Raw genomic sequence first — 24,626 nt, 5'->3', positions numbered from 1 at the left:
AAATATGGGAAGCTTTTGAGGACAACTGGCCCCTCGCTCGATATGATTAAGAGAGACAATAATATGAAGATACTTTCACCTTGAAATTGAATACAATAAGACATGGCCACTCAAGCATGCGACTCAAGAATTTGCTGCACTTGCAGGGCTATCTAAAAAGACACTATTCCTGCCACTCGATCGAGTGATTTTTCTAATTCTCGCATTTTTCAAAAAGAGGTTGCAGTGACTTCCCGGGCACTTATTCATTTTTGATAAAATAAGTTCATCTTTGAATTCTCTATAGGGTTTGCCAACCATTTGTAATCTGAAAAAAGTTTGGAATATTTTCTCCTACTTAAAATTGTCGGAAACCATTGATTGTAAAAGATTATTATATAAATTCAATGTTTTGTGGGTAAACAATTTCCTCATTCCGTCAAACGCTCAAAAAGAATGATTGTAATTTTAAATTCTGTTCTTTGTTGCTTTGGTTCCATATATTTATTATAATTGTTACTTTTAAGGAAAGCTTCCTTTAATGTCAACGATAAATGTCTCATATCAAGTTTTGGAGCCCGGTGTTCTATCACGCTGACAGCGCCTAACTGTATTGTTCTTTTATGGTCATAATCCATGTGCTGAGTAATTTACATGGATCATCTACATGAAATCACAAAAGAAATAACAATAAGGCCAGATGGCTTCAGGCGGGAACAAGAATGTCTATGAAGGGCACAGAACAGTGATGAAGGGGTAGATCTGTTGTAACTAGCTTGTACCTAGCGCACGTAAAGGTCGGCAGTTTGTGCTGTGTTTACATTTTGATGTGTTGAGCGCTCGCAAAGGTTCATGGGGAGCACAGGGTCTTTAACTAGCTTGTAATTTTAGAAAACATAATTATGTCAACAACATCACAAATATCAGTCAACAGATCCAAGGTCTCTGGTTAATTCATTTTCTGCCTTTTGAATAGAATTAGATGGGTTAGGGAAGAAATGAGCCTTAAACATTTACACAATTATGCATCAAAGAAGTAAATGAAATTTATCAAAAAGTTTCTCGTTTGATAGTCCCAACCATTAACAATTTGGCCTAACGTGCTCATTGAACATTCGGCACTTTTAGGGCCACAATATATTTGAATTAAAATTTATCTAGAGACTTATCACTTTGTTAGCTTTCTTTGGTAGCCTATGAAAGTTACATAAATTTTTCATTAACTTGGGCTTGTATAACTTGGTTACAGTATAACTTGGGTTTGATTTGAATTGAGCAATTAATAGATAGTTGCGAGTATGACTAAAGATTCAATTTTGCAATATTCCTCATAATAGTTTTTTTTAAAGTTGATTATACGATACGTTAAGGTAGTTTGGAAACTATAGAGTGAAGGTAAATCATACCGAGAACATTCTTTGTATACATATTCATCTTTGTTCACTTGCATACAAAAGCTATAAACATTGTCATTTATATATGTTTATCTCTAAAAATATTTATATTAATACTATCAGCAGCTCTGGTTTCAAGTGTAAGAAGATAAATCCTAAAGAAAAACACTGTCACGTAGACGTTTAGACTTTCGTCTTCGACAGTGAACATCGATGTAAATTAACTTTTAGATACATAAGTTCAAATAATTACTATTTATCATTAAAACACAATCTTTTGATTTAAGACATAAGAAAAATCACCTCGAAAGTTATACTAAGAGTAAATTAAAAAGACTGACACTGGAATTGTCTTTGTTTTTCTCCGTCAACACCTCAAACATTGAAAATCTGCCTCAAGGGACCTGCTTAAGAAGTTATTAACTTGGAATATTGAGCAAAGTGTTTCATTGAAAGCCAAATTCAAGCCAAAATAACTGATGGATGACACCATTCGCTTAAATAGAAAGATATCTTATCTACGCATATCCAAAGCAATTCAGTTTCCTTGGGAATCTTAATCTTTTAGTAAGATGCTGATTGCTTGGCTCATTTTATATTGCTGCTAAGAAAGGGGTGGGATTATTATTAAATTAGCCCCTCGATGAAACATTTCATTGTTTTGAGTGACATCATAGGCGTAGACTTGCATTTTTTTCAGGGGGGCTCAAAAAATTAATGAAAATTCCTAATGGCAGCTGCTGATGTCACAGGATAGAAAGTCGATTAGTTAAGGGCTTGAAGGTGATTTTTCCGTGTATTTTGCAATATAGAGGAAGAAGAAACAGGAATTGTCTAGTTTTTATACTTGTCTATATTGTCGAATTGTCTATATTTTTATACCTGATAGTCCTAAATAAGCATGATTTATAGTCATAAATTAGTATGATTAATTATTTCAAGTAAAGGGTTAGGGTTAGGTTTAGGGTTAGGGTTAGGTTTAGGGTAAACTAATTACGTCATCAGGTCGAGTAGTATGGAAACTAGACAGCTCCGAAGAAACACACAAATGAAATTGATGCTTCCAGCCTCTCTGAAGGATTGGCCTCGAGTTGGATCTGACCTTATGTTCACAACAATTTCATACTTTATTTTGCTGTAAACGCAATTATCTAATGCAACAAATCTTATGCGTGAAACCAATAATATAACAAACTAATCTAAAAAGTGATTATATAGCACTTCCTTATTTTCCAGGGGGGGGGGCTCAGCCCCCCGGTTTTCTTCAGGAAGGGCTGAAGCCCCAGAGCCCCCTGAGTTTACGCCTACGAGTGACATCACTGTAATATCTTCAAAAATTACTATTTCTATTTCCATAGCTGGCAACGGCAACGCCTTCCAATTTGGGCTGCCACGCCTTACCTGTAGGGAAATTCTGGTAAAATTTGTGTTTAACAACTTTTTCATTCAAAAATTTTATCGTTTGAATCATTAGACTTGGTTTTAGGAACATTTATGATAAACTGGCTATACCTTTGTAGTTAAATTAGGGAGGACACTTTTAAGGTAGGGCTATAATGAGGTGAGGAAAAAGTTTTACAATTGCACCCCTAGATGGCAAATAGTTTTTCGTTTTGAGATTGCATTTCATAGCTGTTCGGTCTCAGTTCGTTCTTTAATTTGTTCTTACTTTGTGACCAATTTTGAGGCTCCAGTCCCAAACAATTTAAGAAAAATCAAGAACAATTCAAGAACAATCCAGGCTTGCATTTTCGTTAAGAGCAGCAAGCCTGAAATCCATATTACCGGTTGTTATAGAAAAGAGTGTATATGAAAAGCAAAGAAAGACTTTGGTTCTTAGTGAATGGCGCTCAATTTGTTGCACGTATGGCTGATGTGACGTCATGATAGTCTAAGACTGAGCTCGTCGTTAGGTGCAGGAGCGCCAGCAACCAGCAAGCAACAGCGAAAGTTTGTGAATGAACTGGCCCTGGAGAAGGTCATATGATTGTCCAATCACAACAAAGTTACATTGAGTACTAGCCAATCAAATATAATTGGTTCGTCACATGACAATGTGGATAATTTTTCATTAACTCATTGACAGAAATCTATTTTGTAAAAGAGGTAGGCCGGTGTGGGCTTGTCAAAGTAGCGGTGATAGTTTTCAGACCCGTCGGCCAACGATGAAAGGAATTTAGGCCAGTTGTGGCGATAATTTACAAAGATGGCGTCTCAGCGACCAAGAAGGAATAATTCACCAGCAAGTGGTAAACTTAAACCACAACCTCTCAAGGCAACAGCCCCCATATCTTCACTTGTAAGGAATAATCCAAGTCCAACAAGACGAAGACAAAGCTCTCCCGTTCCATCTCCAGGGTTGGTAGAAACCACAAAAAGTAGAATACGAAGATCTCCTGATGTTTTTTCTTCAGAACACCGAACACTTGTTTCACCCCTTGGTAAGTAGAATTAGTGCATTTTAATTATTGCAAATTTACTATCAAAATGGAAGTCAGATGATGGTTGTTCTGTTGTGATGTGTGTCAGAAACCTCAAAGAGATGACATTCTAAACAACAAAGGAGTTTTGTGTATCTTATTGCTTAGTTTAAATATGCAAGAAGGCAATGCGAAGAAATATGTGACATAAACTAGAAGATATTTCTTTATTGAGTTACTAATGCAGTCAATATTAATAATGCGTTTGCAATTGTTGCTTACTTTTGGCGTAGCAAAATCCTCCTGACATAGCCCAATAACTGTATAGAAGCATGGAATGTACAGTGATAATTTAAAAGGTTGAAGAATTAGGGATCTTGAAAAGGTTATTTGCAACGTTTGGTTGTTCGGAGTTTCAGTTTTGGTTTAATACAGTAATAATTGTGCAGCTCCCTCAGGAAAATGACATATTTGATCTATGATAAGTTTGACAAAGTTTGGCCGTGAAAACTGCCAATTTTAGTTGTAAACCAGTTTGTTACTTTATTAAGTATACACCAAGCAAAGAAAGGCCAATTCGGCAAGTGAATTTACGAAATTACCAATAAGGAATGCAATTAAGTTCGACAACTTTCATGTTTACTCTATAGTCTATGAACCCTCAAATTGATAAGACCCCTATTACCCTTTTGGGCGTTCAAATGTTAGTAGCAAAGAGGAAATTTTTCTACGCTAGAATGTTAAATTCTAGTTGCATTTCCTTTCACAGTCCCAACATGTTGGTTCTATCCAGGAGAAGTGCTTTTCCTAAATGGCAGACCGACGAATTGAAACGACGGTTTTTCAGTCGCTTCTAGAGGGCAGCTTGGGTCTGTTGTGCTGTTTTTTGCCCATAGGCCGATTCTTTTCACTACTATTTTATCTCCTGTTTTCAAACGTTTAGGTTGGGTTGGGTCTTTTCTCACATGTTTGTCGGCCATTCTGGTAGATAGCTTGTTCTTTCATGTGAATAGAACTTGCAGGTACACTCAAAGAAGGACGTTGAAAAGGTCATTTTTATACACGCCAACATCATGGCGGAGCAAGAGAAACATATTTGGCAAACCGAAACATGGGTTTCTCCTGTTATCATTCCTTGTAGCAAAAAATTTACCATCCTGTGATTTGAATCAAAGTAGTACATTCCTCTGGTTCAATTTGTATCTCAATTGGCTTATTTCTAATCCAAGGCTGAGATAGAATTAGATCATCATCTTTAAGTCATCATTATGTTTGAACAGTTTCTGTGATTAAGAATATAACTCAAGCTTCTCCTTGAGTTTTCTTTCTAATTCAAAATACTTTAAAGCCAATGGATCTTTTTTATGCTAGCAACATCTATAGCCTTTTGGAGGAAATGAAAAATTCTTCAAGAGCTTATTGCCCCATTTTTTTATATTTTTGCAAGGTTGATGTAACTATGCATTTTTGCCAGAGGAGGCTGCCACATATTTATTTAAAAAAATTCATAAAATGGAGCAACCTCGCCATAATTTCAAAATGAACACTAATGACCAAATTTCCACTGAATGATTGTTTTTATAAATTGATATTAAGTAGGAGAGTTTTGAGATAATATATTGTGCAACAATATGGTCATTAAATATCTTGATTTGTGGTTTTCAAAATGGATTGCTTAGATAAGGCAGCACAATGATGATGATACTTTGAATTATATAATCCCTCAACATTAAGTTTCCCTTGATAAGTTTTGTCAAAAAGTGCAGATGTTCTGTAGACCATGTATATCCTACGTGCATTACTAGTTGACATAGATGCAACAATATATAAAAAGCCTTAGCTATACACAGGTAAAAATTTTAACAAACACCAAACTCCAAGAAAATGACTTGAGATTTAACACTTTGACCTATCATTTGTGAAGAAACTATCAAATTTGCCAAATGGCAAAGATTTGCTTCCTTATGTGCATTTAGTTGCTTAGTTTTGCAGCATTAATTGCATACTTTGTAGAAACAGCTGCAAATATTTTGCCAATAATGATTTTCTTAATCCTTATTATTTACCATATAAATACTTTCCTACTGAGGAACAAGAAAGGTCCCTTTGAAGAAACAGCTATCCTCTGTTTTCAATGACACAGATGTCTTTGTTAACAGACTTTAACCCTATATTGTCAATTATTCAGTAGGAAAGAAAACTGAATTCCTCAATTTTGCAAAAAATCTTTTGGCTCAGCGTTTTGTTAGTATTTTCTTTCAAACCTAACTACATACATTGAATGCCCTTTAAAAAGGATTCTTTATCTAAAATGTTTGAAACACATATGCAAAACTTGCTAAGAAACTTGGTAGCATAATTGCCCAAAATTTAAGAAGTTGCCCTCCAGCCAAAAAAGCTTGTTAAAATGCATGGCCATTTGAGATGGCAATTAAGCAACCTCCTAGATCGCTTGAGAACTTGTATACTCTGCCTCTTCTTGTATTCACACATTTCAAAAAGTTTGTTAGATATTTTTGTCAATTCTAAAAAACTTGTCCACTCAACATTAACAAATACAACTCTCTTCCACCATGCACATGTTTGATCTGGCCTGACCCTTGGCATTGGCCATGATATTTGATGGTTTGTTTGATGAAGCTAGAGAAAACATCATGCCTGTCTGTCTTTTTAATACTTCACAGACAGAAAAACATAATGGAATTCAAATCTCATTATTTTGAGTGAAATATGATGTCAGATACTCAACTAATGAAATTTATGTCGGTCTGAGTGGTTAATGTTCAAAGAGGAATGTTCATGTTGTAGCCAAATGAGGAAAGTGTTTTCAAATGTCATTTTCACCTAAGTGTGTTAGCAGTGTTCTCTTAAAGTCCATAATAGAGATGTTTTCAAAAGGTTTTTGAGAAGAGTTGCAAGTTAAAGTTTTATGTTTGTTTTCAAGACCATTTTTTTTCTAACTTGTTTGGTCTTTTATAAATGGGCCCAAAAAATTGTCTTGATAAATTTTGCATTTTGTTAAAATCACCCACCTTACTCCAACAAGGAGAGCATTTACCACTTGCCTTCCAGAATTTTTACAACCAGGTCTGCTATTAATTTGAAATTTGTTTGGGCATGGGGCCACTTTGAGGGACTCTCAATGGCGAGGTTTACAAAAATTATCTTAAGTTGCCAGTCAAATAGCTGTTTTTAAAGGCATTTCATTTTCTTTAGTTTCTTTGAAAATGATTTTTTTTGCAAATCAATGTTGACAAATATACATTGCAAAAATGCTTAACCGATCTTATTTTTGATTTCTGTTTGAAATGTTACCTATCATAGACTGAAATCATCATTGCTAGGTGGAGACTTATTCAAGGGTGGGGACTTAGTAAGAAAATTAACCTACAGGAAGGGGGCTTATTTGAGAGGGGTCTGTTCAAAGAGATATTCCATGTATGGTACCTGCATGGTATTTGGCTAGATTTATTGAGTTTATCAGTTTTTCACCATATTTTGTTTCTGCATTGTTTTTAGGTGACAAGCCAAGACCTGTTCGCCTTGGCATTGCCCGTACAAATTCCCTTGAAACACTATCCAGCTCATATATGAATGGACAATGGCCAAAAGATGGCGCTTCAGCATTTGTGCAGAGTACATGCAATAAAGGAACACAAGTATGTCATGGATTAATTTTATTGTTTTTTGCGTGCAACAGAAAATGGGTTTAGATTTTATCAGTGTCAGATGGAAGTCTCAAATAATATATATCTAAAATATTACAATACTGTTTTAGGTTCTATTTGGATTAATTTTTTTCATTGTAATCCTCTCATTTGCCTTGCCTTCCAGGCATTAGTACATTTGCAGTATATGAAAATGCTGAGCTTGTGCATCTATAAATTACAACATAAATAACTTTTTTCATCAGCATGGCCAATGTAAATCAAGTAAGGGTAAATATCAATAAAGCAAGGCAAATAAAACGCAAGGGTGCAGAGCTGAGTTATAAAAGCTTCAGTTGAAAAGTTTCGAAAGTTTTTGAAAATTAGTTGAACTTGAGCAAAGTCTTAAAACATCAAGTATGAATCTTACTTAGAGCCTCTTTTGATGGGGGTGGGTGCTCAGTTATTGAACTAAGGTGCCTTTAACTGCATAACGCTACTGGGCTGTTGCTATGTCAGTGATTGCAAGGAGTAAGATATCTAGTCTTTTATACTTTGGTTTAAAAGCAGAGTGAAAATGATTTGCTGAAACTCAAAATCTGAGGGCAAGACCGTAATTCCTAAATGTTAATGGGTGAGTTAAAATTTCCTTTTGTGAAGAGACTGGCAGAACCAACTGCAGCACTTAAGTTTTTACTTTAAAATAAGAAAAAGATGCACATTATTTTAAAATAGCTATCATATTTTGAGGCTAAGAGATTTGAAATAGAGCTGCTTGATAGATAAGGAGGATTTTTTGAAAGTCTTGATAGATGAGAAGAAGCATCTTGTTTCCATTTTATAATGACACTCTACTATTAAATTTAGAAACATATTTATCAAATTCTTTTCTAGACTCTACCTGGACCAGATGATGTAACAGAAGAAAATCAGAGAAGTAACCACAAGAGGTCAAATTCTATAGGAAGTGATACCAAAGAGGTAAAGTTTGTCATATGCAGTTCTTTCTGTCAGGCTCTTTCCTAGCTACTTTAAAGTCTTGTGTTCCTAAAAATGTATCTCAAAAGTTTGATTTGTTTTGGAATCTGGATGGGCCATGGTATAGAGAAAGTATCAAGCAAAACCTGTGATATTGGTAGAGCTCCCTATGAGAATAAGATGTGAATAGTGAGAATACCAGGACATGATCTAATAATGAGAACAAGCAACAACCACTGCATGTTCAATGCAGCAGGTAATTGTTGTGCAGTGGCCAATGGCATTGACAATGTGTAAATAACAGTAAGTAAGCAGGTGATAGATCATTGTTTTCTGTGAATGAGTTGATAGTTGGTGAACTGCTGAAATTGCATGATAGCATCACAATCACAATGTAATAGCAAGCATGACTTCCCTATTTTCATTTATTTCATGAACAGGCAGTTAGACATTGACCATTCCAAAGCATTTTCAGGATTCAAATCACTAATTCCAAAGCAACTGTCTCCATCTTTGTAAAGATATACAAAACTGTTTGCATATAAGAATAAAACATATTTTAGTCTAATTTTTGTCTTAATCATCACATGACAGTCACTGATCTGAAAATTACAACACCTTTTTCAAAAATCTCAAGACTACTGGCACCAGAATGGTGGAATACTCATTTAAGAAACTGCTGATAAGCTGCTGTTTGTACTCATATGTAGGTTACATCTGTGCTAAGCCACTCCCAAAATTAAGCCTTAATATCATGCACAGCCTACATCACAAAGAAACTGCCATGAGACTTCTTGTTGTAGCCATTGGATAAAGGGAGCAGTTTAGAACACATGTTACCCATTCAAGTTGTTTGAATTTTGAAAAAAAAACGTTTTTGGCAAATAGAGTTCATTGAAAATTGTTCATACAAAAATAACTGCATATAAAAGGCAGGTGTGTAGATAGTTTCTGTTTTACTGTGATCAGCTCTAGATCTGTATTTTTCTTTGTACTTTGAATGTAGACATTGTTATAAGCACAAAGAATTGAATTATTTGGCTTGCCACAAAGAAACTTAAAGCAGGGAGGAACAAGTGGTGTACATAATGAAGAAGTTTCAATACTTCCCGTTGAAGAGTTTAATCAAATATTATAGTATTTATTCTTTATTCAGTTCTGCTTAGATCCATAGGTCTATCGGATCCATCACTTGATCCAAAGGTTAATTGGGTGTTCCTCATCGTGTCGTGAAATTTCCATGTTCCAGTTTATAACATTCATTCACAGCCCTCGTTACTACGTACTGTTTTCCGTCATGATATGCAGCAGTCATATGAATAATGATAGTAACCATTAGCACTAAAAATTATTCATTGTGTAACAAATACATGTGTTCACCTTGATTTGTGAAAATAAACAACACCACCCAACCTAACATTTTCATATATTCCTATTTGGCATCGTTGAACACTAATGGTTTTTTAGTTTTGTAAACGAGTTTCTAATGAGACTTAACAGTGAGTCACATATCAAATATTTTCACAAAGGCCTGATTCAGTTACCTCAACAATTTTGGCAGTGGTTTAAATGCTGCTGGTAGAATTTTTCAAACAACAATCTTTGACTTGCTTTAATGCAACGCAGTGCCACCAGCCAAGGTGGCGACATTTTACCCACACTTTGTAAATAACCCGTCGTTAGAATGCATTGTTGAGCACTTAGAATGCAACGTAAAGCAACACCCCGAATCGTGACTGGTAATAAACAGTAGTTGTACATCTACTCTTTCTGGTGCCCCTTTTAAAGTGGCGTGGCTCAGCCTAATCTTGAAATGAGGACATGCAGGTTTTAGCTATTTCCCCATTAACTGAAACAACTGCTAGCTGTTTTTCAACGCAAGAATGAGTCTGTTGGGGGGGGGGGGTGACTGGATCACATTTTGCGAAATAATGACATAAAGTGGATCATTAAAAATCTGCCAGAAGATTCGTTGAAACAGCATCTAGTATTCTGCGACCACTACCATGGCCACCTTCATCTTTGACAAACTTGACAGTTGCATGTCCACAATAACTCGCAGTATGCTAATATTATAAGCATGCTACCCTTAAGAACTTCTCCCTCCTCTACTTCGCCCCTCTACTCCCCTCCCCACCAATTTTAAGCTTACCTCGGGATTGTTTCTTCTTCCTCTCTTTACAAAAGCCAGCCACCTTAATTTTGCAACCGCAATGTCACATTTTTACACCCGTTTATAACACGAACGGACTCCTTTTGTGTGAGTTATTATAAAATTGCCTCAACTTTTTTTAAAAAGTAGAGAAGTTGATAATCTTCATTGCATAAGTTACACAACTTTCTATGGAATTTCTGCAAAGAGCTTTAAATATCAGATTGAAAGAGCTATTGAGTTTATACTTTCTTTTAGAAAAATGCCTTAGAATGGTGTTTGTTTGACTTTTAGAAACAAGCCAGTTTAGCTTAAATCCTTAACACTATTTTCATGTCAGTTTAATGAATAATTCATTTCTTGTGAAAATCAAGTAGGTCACTTCAGGAAGAAGCATGCATTGCTTCACGTTTTGCTTTGGAAATGGCTGTTGATAAACCTGCATTTTTAAAAAGGGCGTATGCTTAAGCCAAGGAACAGTTGAATTTGTTTATGATCTTTGGTTGGAACGTGGATTTTTAATGCATTGCTATTATAACTTTAAAAATAGCTTTTAAGGTAGAGCAAAGTAATATAGGTTGTCGATTACGTTTCTTTGATGTGATATTTTGAGAGAAAAGATTCCCTCAAGTAAAGTTTACCTGATAATAAAGAGCAACCATTGTCAACCATTTGCATTAAAATGTTCAGAGCCATATAGCCATTAGACACCTTAAAAGGCTCTATAGTTGGTTGATGTTTGTGGCTTGGTTCTGTTGCTGATAATAGTGAATTTCACGTTCTCTGAACGTTTGACAAGCTTGTCAAGTTAACCAAGCATAGGGCAGAATATTTCAATAAAAGCCAATTTTATGCGTACAACACCATTGTACAAATGTACTATATAATGGTAACGTATCTGAAACTCAGAAAAATAAGGACTTGTCAAGCCTGGGCCCCGAGATCGTAACCACCGAAAAACTGTTGTATCAGGTTGTCTCATCATTGTCTGTTTTGTTCCTAGAAATTCAAACAGTTCTTACAAAGAACCAAACAATCCCAGCCTATCCACGGCAAACAGTCTCCGTTGCAAGGCGATCATTCTGCTGTTGGTCCTCAGACAAGTTTTTCAACTGGAATCATTCATTCGAGAGCCATCCCGATTCCATCCAACCCAAAGACGACCAATCTGCACACAAGGAGGAGTGTTGAGGGGCTCAACCCGGAAATCGAGACACTGGTTCAGGAACTTGGGCTTAATTACAATGAAAAGGCATGTCTTCAGTACTTTATGCTGTTTTCTTTGTCATTTATTAATTTGATATATATAAGAACCTTTCCAAATTTCAGCCTCTTGGGGGTTCTTGATTATGGGGTTTCAAAGGTTAAATTTCAGCCTCAATGTTGTTATAAAAACAGGTTCTTTTATGCAGGTTTCTACTGTATGGAAATTTCTTGTCGTTGTCTTTAACGGTACTTACATACCAAATGACGTGAGTATAGGCGTAAGACCCCTATCCATTCAGATATTTTCACGGTCATTTTGAAACGAAATTACAATGCAAAAAGTCAGTCGTGTTTCACGTCTACATCTATATCAACACTTTACAAGGCCAATTGGCATTAAAGGGTTCACTGACCCGAAAGTAAAATTCAATTCAAAACCATAATGGTCCTTATTACAAATGTTTCTTTAATATCTACTTATTCTATCAGAACTATTAAGATTTAACTTATGTTTAACTTAAAAATATAAACAACATTCTGTTTTTTTCTCCAAAATGCCCAAGATACTTAATTCTCGATTTTATCATATAATTTCTATTAAGTTGATATGGTTACACGAATCAATCTTATAAAAAAATGATCAAACATTTCACATTGAGTGATATTAATATGTTCCATTTTTGCTTCTTGAGATGGCTGTATTAACCTTTGCTGGTGTTCCTATTTAAGGAATGTGGCATTTCTGTGTGTTGATTAAAACCACATCTTTACCTGCAACCCTGAAAGGATAGTGTTAAGATTACACTCACCTCGAACACCCTCACCTTAATTTCAGTGTGACGTATCATTTGAATACATGATTTGAAATTTGACGATTGGGAGGGGATAAACAGTATTAAACATGCTTGCAGTATATATTTCAGCATTCATTCGTACTGTATTCTGTATGTCACTGAAAGATGTTTATCCTTTTTGCAGACTGAAAAGACCCCAGAAGGCCGCAAAGCACCCTTTGCTGGTTATTTCCCCCGCAATGTAGACAGTCACACTCAGACGTCAAATGGTCTTATTGATCCATCTGAACTTTATATAAACATACCAGCTGCCAATACAAGTGGACCGAACAGTAGAAGTCAGTCAACCTCGCCTTCGTGGCCCATCGCACCTGGTGGGATTCCGGAGTCGAGGCCATCATCAAGGTCCTCCTCCACTGGTGCCACAATGCAAGACAACCAATCTCCAGAAAGCAACAGCTCTTCGTCAAAATTCTCTTCATCGCCAAACTTCTTGTTTACACGTGGTCCACCAGATGGTGCCGAGAAAGTCCCATCTCATGTTGAGAGCACTGAATTGTAAGTTGAATCCATTCTCAGGAACACCTGCTGCATTTTCGTACAATTGATGATCGATTTTTTCAATTATGTTTTCAAGCATTTCATTCTTGAAGAACAGTCATCGCTGCTCACCACTTATCTCTTAGCTGTAATCCAGAGTTGATAAAATCAAATTTTTCCTAACAAGAAGACCTTTTGTCGGAAACACTGAGTCGCGTTAAGCATTTTTAGTATAGATCAGTGTTGGCAATGTGTACATAGCTTGAATTAATTGGTGCAAACATCGTAATATTGCCTTTGCATTTCAAACTAACTTCTTAGCGCAACTTCCAATTAACAAGATACCTTGTATTTCACTTGCTTTCCGTTTGCCAATAAGTATTAAATAGAAGGAAATGACGTCTTAAACTGAAGTGATTTCCATATGAATTGCCCGCGCATCCCTGGGTTATCCATTAATTTTCGCCAACAATCAGGTCAAAATTCACGACCAATGCGTTTACAAATTATGTTTTCTGAATTGATAGGTGCAAAGATACTTGCTGGTATTCCTCGTTTTGTTTGTTCGCTACACTCTTTTTTTATAAAAATGTTGTTTATAAGATTATTCAGGCTTAGAATCATCAAATTTTAAAGAAAAGTATACGAATAATGCTCAGCCTCGAATATTTGCGTCTAATATTTTCAACAGTTGCCTGTTTTGGGATTTTCATAACAGAGTATCGCATGACTGACATCTCGTTTTTCAAATGCGTGGTTTTTATTCAAAGGTGGGCGATGTTCCCCAGAAACCACATCAGATTTGAAAAACAATAAACTTTAAGAATATATTCAGGCTCTAAACGAAAGTTTCTTAAGAATACCGAGGCTGGACAAAATTTATATTATTCTTATGAAAAACAATCACATTTTTCTACCGACTGGTTTTATTCCTAATATTCAATAATTCGAATAGTATTTTCACCCAAGAGAATTATAATGAAAACCCCCTGGATGCAGTTACTAAGAAAAATACAGATAGCATTGCTCAGGTCCTGGTGTAATGTTTTATATAGAAGAATTAACCCTCTGTGGACGGGGGTTTTTTGGTTGTATAGCCTGGTCTAAACCAATCAGGTTACAATTATTTTGGGCTAAGCCATTCAATAACGAACATATGAATCTTTATCAGTATTTCACCAGCGGTTATAACGATAGTGCATGCAATTGAAATTTTGTTTGAACACGCTGTCTTTTAACGAATAACTTTACATTTTAAGCATGTTTTTGTTTTTTTTCACTGTAGGAAAGAAGACTACGTGTTTAATGATCTTGCAACACGTGGCCCCGATAAGACGAAGGGTAAAATCCTTTTCAGTCAAAACTCGCCATTCTACCCACTGCCATTGGTGCCAAGAATGGCCGTGAATATGTCTCCTGGCTCTCAAGTCTCCACTTCTGCCAGTACGTAAGTAAAGGTACTTGTGCATAACGGATGTCTCACACTAACGTGCATTACAGAATCCTAAAAGAAGTCGCTATATCCAGCATATTTGCAGTTATATCACACAGACGTATAACTGGGTTAGTGCCATTTCAGGTACGGTTTTTTAGAGTAAGGGATTCCTTAATTTTGGGTGCATGATTTTAAGTATTGGCTCTTTGTAAAACTACCTCGATCCTAGTGTTATCTTTAACAACTACTTGATATTGCATTTTTCGAACAAGATTCTGAATATCAAGAAATCGCTGCAACATGCTCGGTTAACCCACAATTTCCTTCCTAATATGCACGATTTCAAATCAAACTAAGCATTTATGCATTTAGTTTTCCAATGAGATGGGCTCTAATTCCGCTACAACATGTTATGTTACAAACTTTGTCTAGGGGATAACCTTCTTCGGGATGAAAACCTCTCTGTTCTGAACAATGGCCATCGAATGTTTTTGAGCCCTTGATCGTTTCCACTGACTACCAGAATTCATTTTACGTGACCTTTAGGATTCAACTAGAGTGTCCCACTTTTTAAAAACTTTACAAAGAACTATAAATGTAAATTTTGATCAAATAACACGATTCGTAAGACAATGCTTACCTCGAAATCGCAAAACACAATATATTACTGTAGATAAAAGTATATTCGCCGGTGTATCCCGTGTATTATGCTGCTGGTACAATAATGTTTTCATTTACGATTGCCTGGCCATTGGTCATTTTTTTTAATTCTAATTATATTTTTCAGATAAAACTCAATCTTTTTTATTTTACAGTTAGCCCCGATTAGTTTTACCAAAACTCTTTACAAACCTTTTTCCTGAAACCTTTTTCCTGAAACCTTTGCAATGCAATCGTAAGTGGAAGTTGTAAACAACTGTACACCAAAGGCCTGTTTTAGAGGCTCGGTGACTCTGCTGATAAAATTTTAATTGAAGTTACCCTCGTAATTCTGTGCTTAAACTTGTTTTGGTGAGGAATTGCATGAGTAAATGCAACAATTGTGGAAAGCCTTTATCGATAATAACACTAAGTTAGTTGCATGATCTCTATACGGATTAATTTACCACCCTTACTGCTTTCATTTGCTCGTTTGTCATGGTGCAAATCTCTGTAACTGAAATTTTTACCTTCTAACTCTTCTAACCTGGTCCAATAGCTATATCGGCAAATACTTTGTAATGATAAAATCACCGCTCACTGTTTTCAAAAGTAAAGCTATTAGCCTCAGTAAACATGTAAAATGGGCAAAGACTTCTATTGATACATTATCTCAATATGATGTTAAAATAACTAAGGTCACGAAAATGCGATTTGTGGATGTGATATGATTTTTTTAATTTGGGTTGACTTGAAGCTTTCTCCACTGTGGCTTATTATTGTTTTGATATGTTGTGATATCTCACTGTGTTGTGATATTTTTTCATTTCGTTCTGCAATTCATACTTATCTTGAAGAATTATTCATTTCTGGTTTGAAGGTACTAGTCCCGATTGACTTTTCACGGTAGCTCTTGATCTCTCCGAGCTGTTTTCCTCTTTTGGTGGCGTTCTTGAATGATAGTAGTCAAATTACCGTCAACTGGTAACCAACTGGTAAAAGTCTCATGTTTCTATTGTTATTACTGGAACGTAGCTGGGATTGAGATACAGATCCTTGATTCACTTCATGACTGGAATAGAGACTATGACTGGTAGTTCATAATATGTCGATGCAATAAAGAGGTTTTAACTGTTTTGCTCTGCTTTCACCTTTTCCTTTCGTTAATTTTAGTGTCGCTTCTAGCCCTATCAAAACATACCAATTGGGCAAAAGGTTTGTGCCTCTAAATTAAAGAGATGCAAATGATTGAACTGGGAACGTCTCGGAATCGATGTGGCTGTGCCATGTCATTGTTCTGCTGGATCGAGATAAACCCAGTTTAAGCGGTCTACTGCTAGTACCCTTTTGCTGCGCCCTAAACCTTCTTACCCTAGTAGCCAAGCATCGTGCTTTCCTTTTGTGGTCGTTAATTCTTCTCAAGGGTTTTCTTTGACATCTTCCTGCCTGTTAGGCCCTATTTGAATCGTTTATGATCATTTTGTATTCAAATCGAAGTACTACACCGGGCTGCCTCTTCTTGTGCACACTTGTCAATGCATTTTGGTAATGATAATCACCTAGCATTCGGGAGTGTATTGCTCTAAACAATGTGTCATCTTTCAACATTGACTGGATTGGTGTTTGTTGGATCCATTTATTCATCATATATTCGTAACCCTAACTTTGGGCCATGTCATCTCCGTCTGTTTCTTTGCATCAAAAACATAGCTGTAAGTATGTTATTGATAGATTTTCGCACTTGCCAGTTACTGTCAATGTTATGAGAATTAAAACCAGTTTCTCTTTGTTCCGAATTTTGTTCATAGTTAGAGGTCCTTTGCCTTCTGTATCTCTCAATTTAGGTAGCTTTTTGTGAGTCAAGTTAAGATACCTGCCTTTTTCAAATTGCTAAAATCTAGTGTAACTACCTTCATTGCTTCAAAAAACTAAGTTAAGTGAAAAAGCTAGATGAACCCAGTCTTTTTTAGCTTTTTGAATCGATTATCTTAGCACAGCTGTTTGATATTGTAAATCTACGGTTGATATATACCCTGACCTGCAACATCGTTTTCTTGCTCGTATTATAAAACAGAGACTTACAGCACTGTTGTTATGGCTGGCTGCATTTGTGTCTTAGACGTACAGGGCAGCAGATTAGGTTGTTGATATTAGTCAGAGTATATGAGAGGATTATTTAATTAGAAGGTACTTAAGAAGACGAAATGCAGAAGGAATTGCGCATTGACTTGTCAACCAAGAGAAGATGTAAGGCCAGCTAAAACTTTTAGAATCAGTGTTATAGGTGACTTTTACGGAAAAATATTAACCATATTTTAAAACAACATGTATTTGAATCTTGAATGGTCCTTTGCTGGCTACATATTCGCTGCACGGGTGTTTACTGTTTTTATGTACGAAGGATGAGACCTTCTATCTTCAAATCAGACTTGAATGAGACCTTATATCATACATCCTCAAAAAAACTGTGCCCACTTGAAAAATACGATGCAGAAACGATAGCCCGCGCTTTAGGGATCACCTGTCTGCAAAAACGGATTAACTTTTATTCGTTATTGTAGAAAAACGGGAATTGGAAATGAGGCCTAAGTTCGTACAAAAACATGTCACATTAGCACTTGCTGAACTGTAAAGTTTAGAAAAGCACACGCCCGTAGCAAGCGGGTGTAACTTCAGCTCATTATCATTCTTACCAATAAACGACCTTGTCTTTACTTATCAACGTATTATATATATATATAAATGTACTGTAAAAAGGGCTATGAAGGCATATTTATTGACTGTTTGTATAAAGAAGTTTAAGCACGTAGTTGAACAGTTGATTCTTATATTGTTAGATGAACTTGATTTCGATGCAGTTAGCTAGTTGTTTTAGTCGTTGATTTTAACTGTACTATGTTTATTTGTCTAAACATGTGAATGTCATACTATCAAATGTCATGTTTTTCATTGTCCCTCTCGAACTTGCATTATTTAACCATTTCGGATCATCTGAAAGACCTTTGTCGGTTTCTTTTTGCATAAGAAAACACACACATTCCATCGACTGGACCAGGTCTACTATTTTACCAAAGTCGTTTTCTGTTTTTGGCCTACCATTTCTCCAGATAGCTATTTTTCAATCTCTCAAATAGATTGATAATTGCATCTGCTGTAAGCGTTTCCTTTGAATAAAACCATTGTTGCCACGAAACTTTGTATGTATCCTACCTCACAGAATATTAATAGTGAAAGTGGGTCAGGGTGAGTTTGAAAATGGCGTAGAAGTGTTTTTACGCGATTTTTTACAACTACTTTTTTAGCAGGTAGAAACCGAAGAAAGAGTGAACTGGCTTTTAAAAACTGATGTTTTTTTGCTGGATGTATTTGTGCTAGCAATGTCTAAAGTTGCGTGTATTTGCAGTGTATTTCTATACGACATTGAATGTATCTATTTTGTATGCAATGGCATTGAGGATTGAAACTTACTGACAAACTGCATTCAAGAAAAAACTTGGCAATGAGAGTACTTTGATGGATATTTAAGCTATGAATTAATATTGTTTTCCAATTTGCTTATTTTTCTTGAAGAGTTTGGTTTGGAGAAAGTAACCTTAGCAGACATTACGAGCGGGGCACAATAAAATGAAAAACTGGGAACTCAGACTTCTGCGTGACTTTTATATAAAAAAGCAGTTGAAAGTCCGTTCTAGAATGCTGCTTTCAGACTTTTTTGCACCAACGTAAATAATCGCATAAACCGCTGCAAGGTGGAAAATTGTTATACCCTAGTGCATTAATTATGTATAGCGTGTGTAGTTCTGTTTAAGCTCTAAGGTTTCTTCTGAAGGTGTCAGGTAAAACAAAGGGAAGAAAATCCTATTTCAATTCAAGTTCCACCGAGAGGTTTGTAAAGTCCTGGGGCGTGGTTAAGGGTAACGCTTCTCAGTGGCGTCGCCAGTCCATAAAAACTGGGGTGGACAAAAATGTTCTTGACCACGCCCTTTATACTCTCAGAAAACGTTGGATATGCCTCTTAGTTTTTTTGCTCTGCTTCGAAGATTTTAGAAAAGCGATTTTTTCGAGTAGCATTTTTCATAACAGGAGCATTTTTTCAAGAACGAAAATCGAAATCGATTTGGTCAACGAGCACCTCCCTCAAAAAATCCCCTTCCCCCGAAAAAAACTTTTTTCAAGAGATTTCGAGAAATCTGAAAATCGACCTCAGGGAGAACTGGGGTGCACACTGACGTAAGAGCTGGCATAAGAGTCTTAATTTTTGCAATAAGAGCATAAGAGTCTTAATTTAAGAAACTATCGATTTGCGACCACTAATTTTTGCTGGCTGATGAAAATCAATTCTGCATTAAAAGTGGTCGCAAGTAAAGCACAAACGCTCAGAACCCAGGTTGCCAATTTAGAACTTGAAACGCACACGTATGTCTTCATGGTCTCTCAGGGGCCTTAGAAAAATAAAAAAGCATATTCTTTTAGGGTAATTAGACGACTTCATAGAGAAAAATAAAATGTCATTCATGGCGTGTTGCTCACGGTGCATCATTCGTTGCATTGCACATTTACCAATTCCTTATGCTTTTAAACATTTAAAAAGCATGTAAATTTTAATATCAAATAATTACCAAATTGTATTTACCAAATATGAGAAAGTTTCTGGGCCAACTCAGTGCCTCTATAGTAACATTAGAAGTATAAGAACTTTCCACGCCAAACTTTTGTTTATGCCTTAAGCTTACATGCTAAACATAATGATTGATATTTAAAATATTTTCAACTAAAAATGGAGTCTTATTTGCTTTTTAATGAAAACATTCTGACCCAGAAAATCTCTATAACCTTTCCATAATCTTTCAGGTTATGCTCTTAGCCCTGTAGAGTAGGGCTATCTTACAATCAGCATCCGCCATTTTGTCAAAATTGCTAAGCTCTTTCATGCATATACAAATCAATTTAGAATTGAGAAATAAGCATTCAGAGACAGAGGCCATGGGGAGAATTTGCCCCACCCCCTCTCAATGCCCCGTTTTCAAAGAGAAACACTGTAAATTCTCTTTTTAACCCCCCCTCTCAATGAAGCCCGCCACCTCTTATTAGCCCCCTCTTTTCAGAAGGAAAAGTTCATTAAGCCCCCTATCTTATAAGCCTCCCTTTGAATAAAAGCGCTGAAAAACAACAAGCCCCCCGGGGGGGGGGGGCTTAAAAAAGAGTTTGCAGTAAGAATGTTTTCAGCTAGTTGTACTGCGTTGATTTTTCCATAAATGTTTCGCGTTTTGTTGAGGCTCAAATGTGCATGTTGAGGCTTTCTGAGCATGTTTCTACGATGCATGTTTTTTTACAACTAGTGTCAATAGTTGCAGTTTATAAGGCATCAACTCTCTTATCCCTTCTGCGATTTGAATATATTTCTAGCTACTCAGTACACACTGATTGCTGATATAGGACAAGGAAGAGAAACTTTATGCTGCTTTGATGTAAAAACTCTGTGTCCGTGCTACCTGGATTAAGCTGAAAAACCTTTCTAATTTATGTGCATGGTACGGCTTGCCACACATATTGTTAGCACTGATGTTTGTATTCTTCTGGTCACTGTATAATGTAGATTTATTTTTACATTGACTGGATCTGCTAATGCTTACTTTGAAACCTGATGTTGCTTCTTTGGGTTACAAAGATTGAAAAATTCTAACTTTACAATACAATCCGTGCAGGATCGTTTTGTTTGAACTTGGCTTTCGTTCAGATTTTGCTGTAGTATGGCTGGTAATTTTTTCAACAGGAAAGTGGAATAGAAAGGAAAATCGGAATTCTGGGCTTAACGATTGTGCTTTATTTACTGATGGTTATTTCTAACAGTGGGCATCCGGATGGATGGTCTAAAAGTTTTGTTTGGTTTGGGAAATAAAGCTTATCATTTCATAATTCGAGCGGAAACATCAAGCCTCAATTGGCCTTCGTGAATAAAAACCATTAACAAACATTGCCCTATAGACAGAATTTACCCTGGGAAATCGAGTTCAAAAATTGATTGACTAATATGTTCTCATCGCGTAATAATGTTGGTACAACAGTCCATTCTTTTCGAAGAAAGGCCGGTGCCCTAAAATAGTTGTTGGTTTGCCATAGATAGACGAATAGAATTATTTGACAGGATGCTATTAAAGGTTAAGGGTCATTTCAACAATTGAAGTGAAAGATGTTTATGATGCATTTTTCTACCGTGAGGCAGAACAGAAGCACTGTTTCAAACATGGGGAGGGGAACTCTTCAATAGTAAAGGTACCAGGGGATGCACCGCCAAGGGTATCATATTTGATAATATTGGTCTAGAAAAAGGCTTTTGAAAATGAAAATCTCTCCTGTCGACCCATTTTTTTAAGTAAACTAGTCAATGAAACAAATCGACGCTTGACACTTCCGAGTTCAAACCAACAATTTTGAGATAGCTGCTAACGCAAAGGCTTGAAAATAAATCTAGCCAAGGAAATTGTTTTCAATAATACACTTGCCAGGGGCATTCTTTTTGTAGAAATTGGTCTAGCCAACGGTACCACTTTGAATGTGCTCGCAGCAGACCCCTACCCATAATTTAGCTCAGAACTTCCCCACCCCCCCCCCCCCCCCCACCCCGTGGTTTCAACATCTCCAGGAGAAGACGATCTAGTGAAAAACTGACTGAGTTCAAAGGTCGATAGTTTGGTTTAAAGTTTAAACCAATATTTTCAACGGCCATTTTAAACCAAGGAACAGAAGAGAAGCTTATTTTCTCTTTGGTTTGTTACACGATGATGTTTTTCAGATCAAGTGACGTATTGCCAGTCTGGAGTTAAGAGCAATCCTTTTTAACAATAGAGTTAGAGCTGGTAGGCCCAGGTTGTGCCCAGGAACTTTTCCTAGAGAAAAAGTGTGTTCTCATGCATGCCCCTTCAATACAAAAGAAAAGGAAGCCCCTTTGTCCCCATCCTCCTTCCACTTTCCAACGGATTGCCCTCTGTCCAATGTTGAGAATTTATTGACAAAATGAAAAAGAGCACGAGTTTGCACTTGAAAATGAAATGAATGTCTAAAAGATCATTGTAAAGAAGAATCGAGAACATAAAGACAATGAATCTGCGCACATTGCCAAAGAACGTCTTCCAACTGTTCAGACGTATAATGCGCTTAAATCAGGACAGAATTCTTCACAATTTGTACGCCTTGCCTTAGCACAAGTTAGAAATGATTTCTATTCTGTGGCCTTAGTCAATATGAACATGCTCGGTAAGGGTGCCTAATCCGCGGCAATATAAAGATTTATCAAAGAGGACAAGCGTACCAATCATAGTTAACCTCACAAAGAAACAGGATGAGATAAAAATCAAGAAAATTGTTTAAAGAAGAAGGGCAGATCAGAGACGGGTCGAAACTTGACAGCTTATATCGATTTAAAGCCTATCTTTGGAGCACCTTAACGAGGAATGTAGACCGAGCTTCCATTTAGGCCCACACTTGTAGTATTGCTTTAAATGATCAGTGTTGGACATGATGAGCTGCATTGCAAATAACTTACAACTATGTCTTTTGCAGATGTTTTGCCCCACTGCCCATCTCAGAGTCCAGGCGACTGGGTAATCTTTCTAGAAGGTCCTATCACTTCCCGTTCCCTTTTTATTGAAAACCCATCTCCATTTGCTGGTCGTTTGTGCTTCCTTTCGTTTTCTTCAACGTGCATGTTAGTTGTTAGCTACTTATTTGAAGCTTCGCTCTTTATAGTTGATGGTGCAAACTCATTCCTTTTTTTTAACCTCAGTTGCATCGCTGAAAAGTGAATGCTCTTTTGCATCAAGTCTCGCCACTTTAAATTCCTGAAAAGATCCCATGGCAAAGCCCTGAAAAGCAATTGTCACGCTATTGATGTCATTATTTCTCCCCCAGTCATTATTTTTCATCTTAGGGTTTTTGTCTCTTTTACACACCCTACATATTTGGTGACTTTAGCAGACTTAAAAACCCAATCAGCATTCAAGATTTTGGTGTTGAGCTTGCTATAAATTTTTAATGCTTCTTCCTAAAGTTTTAGCGCCTATTACGGAAGTCTTAAGTTTATTAAGCCATTTATTGATTTTTTCAATTTAATTTTAGACTGAAACGACTTAAATGAAACAAAATGGAGCTTGTATAATAGGATTTATCTCAGGCTTTGTTCTTGAAAACTCCAAGGGGACGGGGAAACTTTACTGTCTAATTTCTCCAAGTATTGTTTGTGATAAATAACAGCATGGTCTTCGCACATTAACATAAAGATAAAATGGCCTGTAGTTAATTCAAATAATGCAGTCCGTAAACATTTTGACTTATGACGTAACTAGACATTAGCCCCAACATATTCTGCTGATTCATTCAGTTATTCGACGGGATAAAGCAAGTGTTTTAAATGGGCGAAACATTTCAATTCAACATCAGCTTGTTCTTTTGTTCCCCTCAAATTTCATATTCAGATCCTGACTCTCATAGGTCTCAGAGGTATGCTTGAAAAACAGAAGTGCGAGTTGTTCAGGGAAAATATTAGGTGTTTGTCACCAATCATTTGGCAGAGGTGAAAAAACATTACAGATTCTTAGAGGTGTCAAAAGTGTTGGCTAGTGCGTGTCATAGTCATCATACTTGATCCTTTAACACTCTCACAATTCCCTTGTGTCACGACAAATCCACTTTTTCTAAATAGGTCCAAACACTAGACATGTTCGCACGTGCCTTTCCCAATCATTTTTTGTTTATAATAATGTCCTCGGGTCCAGTTCACATGTGCTCGGACCTTATTTGTTGAAATATTGTACTCAAAAATCTATATCCATTAATATAAATGAAAGAATGAGACTAACTTTCAAAACATATTGTTGAGAAAACCTTTAACAACAACAGAACTCTTGAATTAAATTTGGAGGGAATACATCATCATCTTCGCGAGAGAATTCCCAAGCTGCGTTACTCTTTTCAATTTATTGTCTCTTTTCTACACAAAATGCATAATCAGGGAAGAAGGAAGGAACTGACTCGACGCGACTGGTTTAATGGAAATTTTTGGGGGAGAAACCCTAAATTTTCCATTCAACTAAATTCGTACCTCGTAAACCAGTCGATTCTGCGCGCAGGCTGTCAGCTGCCTGTCGCTGTACTTCATCAGTCTTTTGATTCTCTTTATCTGGAAAAAGATTTATAAGTGGATTCTTTCTTCTCTGTTGGCGACAAGACAGAAAAATATGGGGCTCTTATAACAGTGGAATTATTGGTTTGGTGTGTTAATTAACACATTCTATTAAAAGCAGATGGATTTTCCTCACTTACACCACAAATTCTCAATTTTTTTGCATAGGGGCTTTTTCGATTACAAGGTTTGTTGGTAATATTGAGAATAAGAGCCTGCTTAAGGCAAAACCAATAAAAATACCCTTCTTCTTTCTGTTGCTAT

At 36.3% G+C, this 24,626-nt stretch overlaps 1 protein-coding gene across 1 annotated transcript; it reads left to right on the top strand.

Annotated features, from left to right (window-relative positions):
- Window positions 1–3,447: 3,447 nt before the first annotated feature.
- LOC135681922 (protein FAM117B) lies at window positions 3,448–18,119 on the top strand. The gene is made up of 6 exons (XM_065196574.2): window positions 3,448–3,814; window positions 7,313–7,452; window positions 8,335–8,421; window positions 11,574–11,822; window positions 12,755–13,128; window positions 14,396–18,119. The coding sequence occupies exons 1-6, from the start codon at window positions 3,580–3,582 to the stop codon at window positions 14,559–14,561; spliced, it is 1,251 nt and encodes a 416-aa protein (XP_065052646.1). The 5' UTR covers window positions 3,448–3,579; the 3' UTR covers window positions 14,562–18,119.
- The last annotated feature ends 6,507 nt before the right edge of the window (window positions 18,120–24,626 follow it).

This window comes from Rhopilema esculentum, chromosome 16 (genome assembly GCF_057945365.1).
Source record: "Rhopilema esculentum isolate cy_ngs chromosome 16, ASM5794536v1, whole genome shotgun sequence".
Classification (NCBI taxonomy): domain Eukaryota; kingdom Metazoa; phylum Cnidaria; class Scyphozoa; order Rhizostomeae; family Rhizostomatidae; genus Rhopilema; species Rhopilema esculentum.
The sequence above is the reverse complement of the archived record's forward strand: the minus strand, read 5'-3'. Positions and strand labels throughout refer to the sequence as shown.